At 38.7% G+C, this 12,874-nt stretch overlaps 2 protein-coding genes across 2 annotated transcripts in view; one reads left to right on the top strand and one right to left on the bottom strand.

The window, feature by feature from the left end:
• The first annotated feature begins 1,493 nt into the window (after nucleotides 1–1,493).
• amrt (amaretto) overlaps nucleotides 1,494–12,874 on the top strand; it is a 47,367-nt gene continuing 35,986 nt past the window's right edge. The window contains exon 1 of the mRNA XM_065220554.1: nucleotides 1,494–2,129. Within this exon, the coding sequence (XP_065076626.1) occupies nucleotides 1,553–2,122 (570 nt within the window). The 5' untranslated portion in view covers nucleotides 1,494–1,552 and the 3' untranslated portion in view covers nucleotides 2,123–2,129. The remainder of the gene's footprint in view (nucleotides 2,130–12,874) is intronic.
• On the bottom strand, nucleotides 5,434–7,786 carry LOC135699395 (uncharacterized). Its single transcript, XM_065219644.1, has 4 exons — nucleotides 7,493–7,786; nucleotides 7,081–7,431; nucleotides 6,102–6,255; nucleotides 5,434–6,034 (listed from the first exon to the last, which is right to left on the bottom strand). The coding sequence occupies exons 1-4, from the start codon at nucleotides 7,784–7,786 to the stop codon at nucleotides 5,589–5,591; spliced, it is 1,245 nt and encodes a 414-aa protein (XP_065075716.1). The 3' UTR covers nucleotides 5,434–5,588.

Below are 12,874 nucleotides of genomic sequence, written 5' to 3'. Positions count from 1 at the left end.
TGCTCATAGCAAGACAGCGTATATCACGTGATATACGCTGTAATGTGAACGGGGTATAAGCATAGAGGTAATTGGTATAAGGCTAGTAGTTCATCTTTTAAAACGATGTCTTTAAACGGACATTAAATGAAATTTTCTCAAAAATCGAAACAAACCCACGCATAGGGTTTTTGATCTAATTTCCGCCCTACTAAGCGCAACCCGCGCTTTACCTCTTTTCTGAACGAGTTTGAACGAAAAATGGAATATTTTTGTCAAAGATGATTTCTAAATTTATTCACCTTTCCATACGTACTGTTAGATTTGATAGAAAATCACAAATTGTTGAGTTTAAAATCTAATACTGCTTCTTGATTCTAAATTCGTTCTACGAGTTTCAATTCTGTCATAACGCATTGAAACGCCATTAGATTTCCTTCGTCCTACGGATAAACGTAGAAAAAGGGGAATCGCTAAGAGCGCTTCTTCTTAAACGGCGCCGGTGGTGTAGTGGTAAGCGTGATTACCTCTCACCCCAGTAGGCCTGGGTTCAATCCCAGTCGGCGCCGCCGGGATGTTCTGAGGCATAACATCTCTGATCACGCCTTCCTTCGGATGGGAAGTAAAGCCGTTGGTCCCCGGTTCATGAGTTGATGGGTCGATAGGTAGGGTCCAGGTGTGGGAGCTGCCTTCCTGGCACGTCGGTAGCATTGGTGCTCAGCACGGAAAACAAGATCGACGGAAAAAACAAACCAAAGGAAAAAAAAAAAAAAAAGAGCGCTTCTTTTGTTTTGAGAACAATGAGCGTAAATATTCATATAATGCGCTCTAACTGGGTTTACGTTGGCCGGCGCCGGTGGTGTAGTGGTAAGCGTGAATGCTTTCTAACACCCCGATGGGTCTGGGTTCAATCCCAGCCGAGGTCGGTGGGATTTTTCTGAGGCATAAAAATCTCTGGTCACGTCTTCCTTCGGAAGGGAAGTAAAGCCGTTGGTCTTGGCCCATGTGTGTTGAATGGGTGCGATATCCTACGCAGGTGTGGAAGCTGCTTTCCTGCACATTCGATTGCCTTCCGATTGCCTGATCTTTTCTGATCGATAGAACGGAAATGGGCGATTACGACGAAGTAGTGCTCTACCCTCCCTAATAAAAAATAACCATAAACGAACGATAACCCAAATAATTGAAATTTTCCACAAATGGTTTGGAAGACACCCAGAACACGTCGTTAAGCAAAATAACCATAACAATTTTATTAGGGCTACTAACGATGCCATTCGGCAAAGGAAGTTTTCACTATCAGATGCAGATATTAGATTGCTTGAGCGTGATTTGATTCTCAAGAAACTTGTTTTTAAAGCCATTAATTTTGTCTGTTACTTCTAGTCGTTTCGTCTCTTTCAAATGTTGATCTAGAAAGGAAAGTTTCTAAAGGGTGTCAAATCAGGGTTGCCAATTTTTCCTAATTTAAATTTACAGTGTAGCCCGGTTGTCAAACGCTGAACAAAAGTAAATAAACATCGCGACCTCCCGCAGAAAACAACAGTAAATTTCGTGCAAATTTCCGGGGAAAATGATGAAAAATCGCCTCTTTCTGCTGCTGATAAGCAGCATCCTGTTCGTCGAGACGGCCCAGATCACCAAGGACAACAAGGACAGTCCGTCGTCGATCAATCAGTCGCACGAGTTCAACCCGCTGGGACCGCTGGTCAAGTGTTCCTTCCTGCCGATGGAGTTCATGGACTGTGACGAACCGCTGGACCACAAGGGTAACCGGACGGCCAAAGAGGAACTCGGCCACGGGTGCGTCAAGTTCGGTGGAGTCCACTACGACGATGTCGAAATGACCAAGGTGAAGTGCGTGGTGTTCGAAAATATCGAGTGCTTCGGGCCGAAGGAATTCATGCGAGATGGATTTCCGTGCGTCAAGTACACGGACCACTACTTCGTGACGACGCTGCTGTACAGCATTCTGTTGGGGTTCCTCGGGATGGATCGGTTCTGTCTAGGCCAGACGGGGACGGCCGTGGGGAAGCTGCTAACCCTCGGCGGGATCGGCATTTGGTGGATAGTGGACATTGTGCTGCTGATTACGAACAATCTGCTACCGGAGGATGGGAGTAACTGGAACAACAAGGTCTAGCCGGGAGGTAAGTGTGGAAGCTAGTACGTTCAGACTATAGCTGATATCATGTAATGTATAGGCTTTAGTCACAGACAAAAAGACATAAACCTCGCGAGTGGTTCATCAAACACGCATTTAACGGTCAATTTAAATGTTTTTTAGTTGGTATTACCGCCACAAGTGGAGCGCATAGTCAATTCACTCGCGTTTGACGTTAACACACCACCGGCGTACTGCCCATCACAGTACACTGAACCAAATTGTCCACACATGAATGTATGATTATTGCTTCACTTGAGCCCCATACGGATTATTTTTCTATTTGAGAAAGATTATCATTCTCTGATTCAGCTTTCAAAGCACAGAAGAACTGAATAGCATCAATTCTACAACAGGATGATTTTCATTCTGCACACTGTAAACCATCAGTTCTAAATCAGCATGATTATCATCCATTCTTAGGAAAACTTGCAATGAACAAACGGTATGATTAAAATTGAGAATGATACGGACTCGTCATACAGTTTCAAAATAAATTGTCATGCAATGTTCAAATGAAATATAAGTGCAATCTGAATGAAAAATATATAAAAGAAGAAAGCTTATTTTACATTTTAAAAATTGTGATCATAACAAAATATATCTGTTCTAAATCGTTGGAACAGTAAATTAATGCTGTCAATGAAACGCTTTTGTTTTACAAGTTGAACAATAGTGTTATTCATTTATTTGATATATTTTTCTGCGAAACATAACTTTTCTTCCGATTTCTTCTATTGTAAAAGGAGGGCCATCGAAAATTGTCATTACAAATTGAAATATATCATCTATCTTTTCCCCTACTTCAAACGCCTGATAATGCTTGTTCAGACATTCAACTTTCCATCTCACAACGATTGCATATTCCTCGTTGGCATATTTGAGGAATTCAATTATTTGGTATAACTCTACTGTAGATCCCTGAGTTACTGACACAAAGTTTCCTGAGCAGTACTTAACATTATTGTAGGTTAAATATTGAGCTGTTTGAACAATTTCTCGCCTATCAATGCTGCTGTTACAAACATTATCGACGTAAGATTTTTCACCCCAGATTGCCTCTTCGTATTTATCATTTGAAACAGTTTTAAAGAATGATGAATTTACTACATCGTGAGTGAAATATAAGCTAGCTTTAATGCACATAGTCAAGCAAACATTTTTTCTGGAGGAGCTGACATCAAAATATTCCTTAAAGTCTCTGTGACGAGCTTCTTGTCGAAAACATGACATTTTTTTTAGAGGACCGCTATTTTTGATTATTTTAGGATAATGTGTTAGAAAATGTTGCTTAGGCTTTAGATGTTGATCAAATAATGAAATATACAGTTTATGATGCTCGCTAACGAGATTGCTCAAACGCTCTATATCTTCATTCGTGAAGGCTGGCAAATTTATAGTATCGATCATCTCAATGAGTACTACAGCATAACTCCATACAGGATCGTCTGACGGAATGAAAGGCCCAAAAATAAAGGTGAAATAGTTACAAAACACAGCCATTTCGTTAGCTGTCATTCTTAAAGTTACTGATTTATTTTTCTTTGCCTTGATGTATTGATCTCCTAAATCAGGCATCCTTGCCAGGGCTTGTTCCAATCGATAGTTGTTTAACATTTTTCGCTGTTTGTTTATATCATTTAAAGTACAGTAACGTTTTGTGAAAATGCAGTGATTGATTATTTCAACAAAGCCATAATGACATACTCCCGTACTATAGAGGTCATGCATACAATCAGCATAAAAATTGGTGATTGCATGGAAAGACGGTAAACAATTGAAGACAGATCTTCCTGTTAAACCTGACTCTGACTGCTTTAATGAAATATCTGTTTCGTAGTTTTCCATGGTACGCAAGCATTCTTCATGCTCTTTCAAATCATACATAAGGAAGTCTTTTGCTCTTCTGCAGTACCTACAATAGAACTTTGCTGAAAACGATCCTGAAAACTGAAGAGTCTGGTGGATGCCTAAGTTGTCACCTTGGACAAGCATTAGCGAGACGTGCACTTTATATTCGTGTTTTTTCGTATTGATTACTATTCCTTCTTCCTCTATCTTTCTAAACTCATCTACTACATGCTTCATAAACATGTCTATACCATGTTCTGAAATGTCTATCTTTTTAATAGCACCAGCAATGAAAACATTACATAACTTAGCAAGGTGCTGCTCAGGTAGTATTGGAAATGAATAATATAGTCCACAAATTGAATGCCTTTTGTTATGCGAGCTTAACGGATCATTAATCTCGAACTCATCCGTGTAAAAGAATAATGGTATGATCAATTTTCCAGGGTTTTGGTTTACATTGTTTTGATACAGCGCTCCGTTGACAAAATTGCAATATCTATTACTTGTTTTCCTTAGATTGTACATATTTTTAATTATTTCAGACAGCACATCTTCGGTTTCGAGAAATTTTCTGATTTGAAACTCTATGTTCATTAAGATTAAATGTGTAGTTTCGATGTTCGTGTCACTTCCTGCTTCATCGATACTACAGTTTTTAGCAATAAATACTCTCGGTTTACTGAAAAGGTCCGCCTCTATAAGAAACTTAAAGAACTTGTGCTCTGTATCAATGAAATCAAACATTGAAGACATTTTTTGTAGATAAACGTCTGTAATATACTGTGTTTGTGGGTCACATGCCTGCAAAGGTACTACGGAGCGGATCAGGATTTCAAGGTGACTGTATATGTTCTTGACGCTAGTCTGGACATCAAGAACATCCTTCCGTGTTATGTTGCGTCGCTTGTGGAGGTCAAGGACGAAGTTCAGTGCCATGTGGTCAATGTTTTGTAATGACTGAAGAATCTCACAGCTAGCGGAAGTCGTTGGAGACCTTTGGGAAGGTACTCCTGCATCTGATTCCTAGGATTGGAAAGATATGTATTATTAATGATGTTCAATAACTTGAGGAAAAGTGGAGTCGGTCGAAATATTTCGTGGGGGGGTTGAAAACCTCGGAAGAATGCACATATTGACCCATGTTTTGTATGGGAAAGTGCCCCCGACGAATTATTTCGACCAACGTCTGAAAATGACAGGAAAAATGCCCTCTTTCATGTGGGGAATGTTTCGATGTTGCCGATTTTTTGTTATTGTTAAGTTATTGTTAAAAAGACATCGTGCAGCTAGTTAATAGAATGAAATAGTTCACAAATATCATATATTACCAGCGGTACTTCATTCGTGTGCACGACTGCATGATCAGGATCATTCTTCTCGCATTCCATATGTTCTACAGCGCTCAATGGTAGATGAGTTGCTAGATGTCTCGAAAATCGGTATAATGTTGTCATTTTCTGTGTGCATTTATGGTAAGTACAGACCAATCGAAGTGGTTTTTCCAAATTGTGAGTTTTTAAATGTGCCAAATATTGTGAAGCTTGTGTGGAAACGTATCGACAATCTTGAACAAAACAACTAATTGAGTTGTTCATAGACATATTGCCTTAAGTTCTTCGATTTCTTTATATTGAGCTGGCGCTCGGATGTCGTAGATGATTTCTTCGATAGTATACCACACAAGCTTTGTGATTTTGGAAAACGGTAGTTTCAAAACATTGCACAATTTAATCATGACGTCTACAGCCCGAGCTGCTGAGTCCAGTTTGTAAGTTAAGTCCTCAAATAGCACATAGAACTCTTTCTTCGTGGAGGTGTAATCAGCTCCAATTGCGACAATTTTGGGATGTGGAACAATTTTTTGAGTAGCGTAGGCTTCGAAGAGTGTTCTAATAGACTGACGCGCAGAGTCCAAACTCTCAGCAAACATCAACACATCTTCCTGCGCGGTCAAAATAGCTGGCCTCATGGTCTTAGTAACTTTGCTTGGCTTCACGCAGCAGTTGAGTAGGATCAAAAAGCAGCAGATGAGAGCATCTAAAATAAAATAAAAACAAACAAAAATCAATAACAAATATAAACCGCACCATACAAAAGAGCATACCTTCAGATTGCTTTGGACGGTTCATAAACTCCAGTACAACAAGAGAATTTTGACTGCGAACTTTGAGTATGAAATATGTCCTTAGCTTGGCAATTACGTTTTGCCAGTTATTCTTTCCTTCTTTGTATCCCAAGGCACGATAATCTTCATCGATCTGTAACATAAAAATAAATCATTTAAGTCTCTATCTTCCTCTTTGCTTTGATCGCCTTTGCGACAAGTATTGTCTGAAATCCAACGTATCATGAATTCGGGTGAAATTTACATGATCAAATATTCCACAATAAAACCACAAACAGACATAACACTCGCATTTAACGGTCAATTTAAATATTAGTTAGTTGGTAGTACCCCCGCCTGTGGCGCTCATAGTCAATTCCCTTGCATTTGACGTTTACACACTACCGCCATCTATTGAGCGTGTTGTGACAGTGTTTTCAACAGATGGCGGTAGTGCTTGAGCGACGATGTTTTACAGTGGAAACTATACAATGTGTTATGTCTGTTTGTCTGTGATAAAACTTTTAATAATAAAATTACTGAGATCAACAACTTATGTTAAGTTCACCAAAAAGGAACCCTAATAAAAAATAACCATAAACGAACGATAACCCAAATAATAGAACTATTCCATAAATGGTTTGGATGATACCCGGAACACGTCGTTAAGCAAAATAACCATAACAATTTTATTAGGGAACATCGACCCAATCCGCATTTATTGTAAAAAAAATCAGATCTAGTATAATGACACGTAAGATCCAAAAAAGCTAACTTCAATCAACCTAAGTGCAATAAGTCACTGTGAAAAATCTGCTATTGTATCAATTAGGGTAAATATTTTGGCTTTTAAGGCCCAACTTCTCAAATCAGGAATAGGCGGAGGCCAGAAGTAAGAAACGCGGAAGTGCTTCAAAGAACAATACGTTAACTTGTGGGCAAGAATCCCAGTAGGAATGTAGACGTAAACGTCACTTACCAGATGATATCCGAGCTCTTCCTTGTAGTGGGGATATTTCACGAGAATCTCGGGGTACTTCAGGTTCCTGATACTGGCGACACGAGGCTGAACCGTTTCTTTCCACATCTTGAGCACAATATCCCAGGGATGCACATTCAGCTGTAACCAACGTGTTGCCATGTCAATATTTGTGTCACTCTTGGTGACGCCAGGCGTAGAGGCATTTTCTTTCCCACTCAATTTCCTTTGATGAACCTTTTCTCGCTCTTGTCTTCCACTGACGCTCCTTTTCAATCGTTTATAGGCCTGGTGAATGCTTCCGCCATGGTTTCGCCGTTCGGGGGGTGCAGCAGGAATGTAATACATAATCTGAAAGTAATTCAATATGTGTTTGACGCTTGGTCTGTATTTTAGATATCATTAAGCTTACCATGTCATGCTTCTCATTTGGCAAGAGCAATTCAATGCATTTAGAGTAGTTTTTCAGAAAATCTTTCGAAAAACGGCCGTGGCTCCCATTTCGCTTTAAATGATCTTCAGCAATGATTCCTGAGAGTTCTTTCTTGCTGTCTTTCGAAAGTGGTCCGTGTACAGCGTGTCGCAAGATGGCTCTGCCGGTGTCCGTGCGTTGCAGCAACTCTTGCAGGTCGTTTGGCATGAAAAAAGTTTTGTTCGAGCTATCGGAAATACTTTCTCGATTGCTCGATTTCAGGACTCCAGGCATTTGGATTTCTTGTTGTTGGACGTTCATCGGATCTTCAAGAAGCGATCTTGCTGCATTTGTATGACAATCCTTGATCGCATCCACCTGCTGAATTTGGCATTTTTGCTCATCGCGGCTCTCTTCCAGATTCGTGTTTGCAGGGAAATTCTGTTAAAAATATATAAATCTGAATTATTCTACCTGTGGTGTGATCTGACGTATAGAAATTTCGACATTCGCGAACCCTCTTCCTTCATCAATAAAGACATTACGAGGTTCCCTAATAAAAAATAACCATAAACGAACGATAACCCAAATCATTGAACTATCCCACAAATGGTTTGGATGATACCCAGAACACGTCGTTAAGCAAATTAACCATACAATTTTTATTAGGGTTATCTAACGTTTCATATCAACATACCTCACTGATAATAACCTGACATTCTTCTATGCCTTCTTCACTTTCGTGGAACGAATCAAAGCCATCCGTTTTCTCTGAATCATGTTCAGCCAGAGGCTCATTTGGGTTGAGAGAAGGCTCTGACTTCGGAGAAATGTCAAGAACTGTTGACTGTGACCCTTCCTCCATTACATCCTGGTGATGCAGCTCGCTATTTTGCTGCACAGGTTGCACACCACTTTCCACCAAGAACAAGCTTGGCTCTAAATCAGGAATTTCCAAGCATTCACCATGGGTCAGTCAATGTTGAATAAAAGAAAAAAAATGAATTGAATTACTTTTAGTCTATCTGAGCTAATAAAATATGAATAATGCTAAAAATAAATTGAATTGGGCACCTAAGAAACAACTTTTTGTTGATTTTTTTTTATCTTTCTGTGAAAATTATTCGATGGTGGGATGCGAGGGGTTTCCTCCAGCAATAATTACCGGTCAGTGTCTGTCAGATTACCGAAAATTACTCTGATTACTTTTCAATTAATTAAAATTACTTTATTACTTTTAAACTACTTTTATTACTCTCGATTACCGAAATCACTACGATTACTTGAATAATTTTAGGAATTGCTTTGAAATTACTCAATTAATCAATGATTAACAATGTTTCCAAATAATTGTTAGAGAAATGCGACAAAATTGGGTTCTTTAAGGGTATTGAGGTAAATGTATATTCGTAATCTGCATTAAAAATGGAACCCAAAATTTCATCAATTTTGGTACACTGGAACTAAATTAAATAAGTGCGATTACATTTGTAAAAATCACCTTATTAGCGCCCCTCGGCGTCACTTTGTATGGGAGCGAACTGTCAGTTTGTCAGTTTAGTGTCAAACAGTGAAGTTATTATTTTGCTTTAAATCTTGATTTGAAAGTCGAGATGAAAGTGTGTGGGTTCGGCTTGTGTGGAAATATTATAAGTTGAGTTTAGGAAGCGTTGGGAGAAATCTTCCATTTTTGTAAATAAGAAGAGAAAATATCTAAACTTTTCTGCAGTCTGCTGAAAATAACACGAAGACTTCTTCCTTTAGCGGAAATGCCTGTGTCATCAGCGAACAAAGATTTGTGGCAACCCTGTCGAATGCTTTTTCTATGTCTAGAAGAGCAACTCCAGGTGAGTGGCCTTCCGATTTGTTTGAACGAATTAAATTGGTAACTCTTAAGAGTTGATGAGTAGTTGAATGCCCATGGCGAAATCCAAACTGCTCATCTGCAAAAATTGAGTTCGTATTGATGTGAAGCATCATTTTATTCAAAATTATCTTTTCAAAAAGTTTACTTATTGAAGAAAGCAAACTTATTGGGCGGTAGCTAGAAGCTTCAGCTGGATTTTTATCCGGCTTCAAAATTGGAACAACTTTTGCATTTTTCCATTTATCAGGAAAGTATGCCAAATGGAAACATCTGTTAAATAATTTTACCAAGAAAGACAAGGTACTCTCTGGGAGTTTTTTGATGAGGATATAGAAAATTCCATCATCACCTGGAGCTTTCATATTTTGAAACTTTTTAGTTATAGACCTTACTTCGTCCAAATCAGTCCCCCAGGAATCATCAAAAATATTTTCCCGAGAGAAAATATTCAGAAAATCCCGAGCAACCTGATTCTCAATAGGACTATGACATTCGTTATTATAGCATGCTATGGTCTATATAGGCATATTTAAAAAAAAATTCTGTATTTACACCAAAAATTGTGATTTTTTTAAAAGTATGCCATTCGATTACCTATAGTTTGAAACGGATAATGTAATTGGAATCAAGTCGATAGGTCGTATCGTTGTCGAGAAATCGTTAAAAACGTACCGCGTAAATTGCGACTCAGCGTCACTAACCGTGTAAAAAAAACCACGTAAAAAAAACCGCGTAAAAAGCGACTCCAGTGTATCGTAGATGGTAGTACCGCCACCTATGGCACACATAGTCAATTCCCTTGCGTTTGACGTTTACACACTACCGCCATCTGTTCAGCGTGCTGCCCACCACAGTGACGATGTTTTACAGTGAGAAATATTCAATGAGTTATGTGTTTGTCTGTGGGTTTATGTTCATCTCAAATATGAGGAAATTCAAATCAGTTTGAATAAAAATATGTCATATCTAGACGAAAATTTCAATAGGTCCTATCTGCACTGATCGATTCTCTTCATCGATTTTCTCTTTAATTAATAATTCAGTTGCAAAACCATTCGCTGTTATATTGTACGTTTTCAACGCTAGATAAGAACCTTCTTTATCAAACAATAAGACCAAAAGTACGTAAAATCTGTTTGAATAGCATTGGTTATTAAAAGAGAAAGTCGATGAAGAGAACCGATCAAAGCAGATAGGACCATTTGAAATGGTCATCGAGATATGTAATCATATCCCCCTTTGTCACTTTTTTTGTGTGGACCTTAATTTTTTTTTTGTCACAGTTTCCAAAACCCCTCCCCCCCCCACCCCAATAAGTGACATAATTAATGGATGATCCCTGAGAAGGAATTTGAGTTTGAGATAAAACATACCTTTTCAATTTTCCAAACAGCAATACGATTATGCACATCTTTACCGTTGATTCCGCGAGCACTGAGAAGTGAGTTCCATTCACCAGTAGTAAGGGTGAAGAACGATTCTGCTGGATAATTGTGATCTACAAAATTAAATAAACATTAGTAACATTTGTCGATGGTACAAAAACGTTATGCTAGGTTATGCTATTTACCAGAAAGCTCGAAAATTACTTCCACCGGCAAGTTCAACTGATCGGCTATCGATACAATGTAGTTAAAATTCTGATTCAGTATTCTGGATTCCATTGCGTCTGTCTGTGAATTAATGGGAATTAGAAAGGCCACATACTGCGAAGCTCGCTACGAAGGGACAGAAACTAAATCTACAAGCAAGCACTGGACAGCAAAGGCAGACCCAGAAATCAACCAAGTCGATAGGAATTTGGCGTGGCAAGCAGCCGCCCAGGATTGAAGTTTGGATATCAACATTTTAAATGGTAAGCCTGAATTTAGTGAGATTTCCAAGAACTTTAAGCATGTAGATATTTTCAGTTATTTTGATTTAGGTTATTTATTTATGAATTTTTGATTAGGTTAATTTTAAACTTTTTGTACTTGAGCAAGTTTTCAAGAATATTGAATTAAGGAAAAAGAAACATGCCTTTGGGAGATCCCCGAACATGTCTTCCAAAACATGGTTTCGGAAGATTTCATACCTTCGAAAACGATTGGAAATTGCTCTCGAAAGTTCACAAAACTTGGCTTCGGAAGCTCCTTAAAGGTTCCTCCGGAAATTACTAGAAATTAAATTTTCAATTTCCTTCATCTTCTTGCCTTCGAATGATCCCACCCTAATAAAAATTTTAAATTAATTTGCTTAACGACGTGTTCTGGGTATCATCCAAACAATTTGTGGAATGGTTCGATGATTTGGGTTATCGTTTGTTTATGGTTATTTTTTATTAGGGCAGTGCTTTTTGCAATATTAAAGATATGTATAATACTAGTCCTGTAAACTCTCGAAGGCATGATTGATGCATTAGGATTCGAAATCAGTGGTTTTTTTTATTGCTATTCTACCGGTACCATTCACTATGACTTCCAAATTCACATGCTACCGAGAATGCCCCCGGTTCTGATCCGACCTTGCTAGAAACCCTCAAAACGTGCGTTCTTGAGTTTATAGGACTTCTGTGTATGTGTGTATTCCCTCTAACCCCCACTGGCCGGCAGTGATTTCTTGAGTTTATAAGACTTGTCTTAAAATTAACCTACAACTTGCCTTGGCCTAGTACCGTGTCTCTCATACCTTGACTTCATCATCGAAAGTTCCTGGAAAATCTTTTATCGGAAGCTCAAAAAACTTGAACAATTGATCCATTCTTTTCATTGACTCTCTTTCGTGCTAAACTCGGCTACAAAAACGCTTCCTGCCGTATTAGATTCTAAACTGTTGCTTCTTCCATGGAATTGTGTGTCGAAAATATCCGGAAATATCTTAACACGGCCGTGGCGATCCAAATAAAAAGTTGCTGAAGAGAATCGATCAATATAGATAGGACCTATTGAAAAGTGACGCGAGTACTGCTGAACTTAGAATTTGTCTTTTAAATATCGTTAATGTAGTCTTCGGCAGATCCCACAAAATGTCTCCGAAAGCTCTCAAACTTGCCTTCGAATGATCTCTGAACATGCTTTTCCAAGTTGATAGAAGTTTCTTTCGCAAGGTCCTTAAAGTTGACTCTGAAGGTAGGGGAAAAGTTGGCTTCGGCAATACCTTAACCTATTATCGTCAGGGGGTAAACAACATCCTTGAGAGCTCAATTTTGGCATGTGGATACATTGTGTTTCAGAGCAACTATTGATTGAGTGCTCTAGGACTTTGTTTACCTCCCTGACGATAATAGGTTAAGGTATTGTAGAAGCCAACATTTCCCCTATCAAAATTTGCCTTTTAAACTTTCTAGAACTTGTCTCCGATCATTTCTAGGATATACAGTGCTGTTCGATATAATAGCAGCGCATGCCGATTTTCATACAACTTTGAAAAGTCGTAACTTGACTCTCTTAAGATCAATTGAGCTGAAACGCTCGCCACAGAACTACAAATATGTTAAATTTTACAATCAGCAGTACTAGACCTGTGCGCCGGTCATA

Source organism: Ochlerotatus camptorhynchus, unplaced genomic scaffold (assembly GCF_037179485.1).
Source record: "Ochlerotatus camptorhynchus isolate MF236.1 unplaced genomic scaffold, CSIRO-AGI_Acam_v1.1 ptg000010l, whole genome shotgun sequence".
Lineage (NCBI taxonomy): Eukaryota > Metazoa > Arthropoda > Insecta > Diptera > Culicidae > Ochlerotatus > Ochlerotatus camptorhynchus.
Note: the sequence above shows the minus strand (reverse complement) of the source record. Positions and strands in the feature narration are given on the sequence as shown.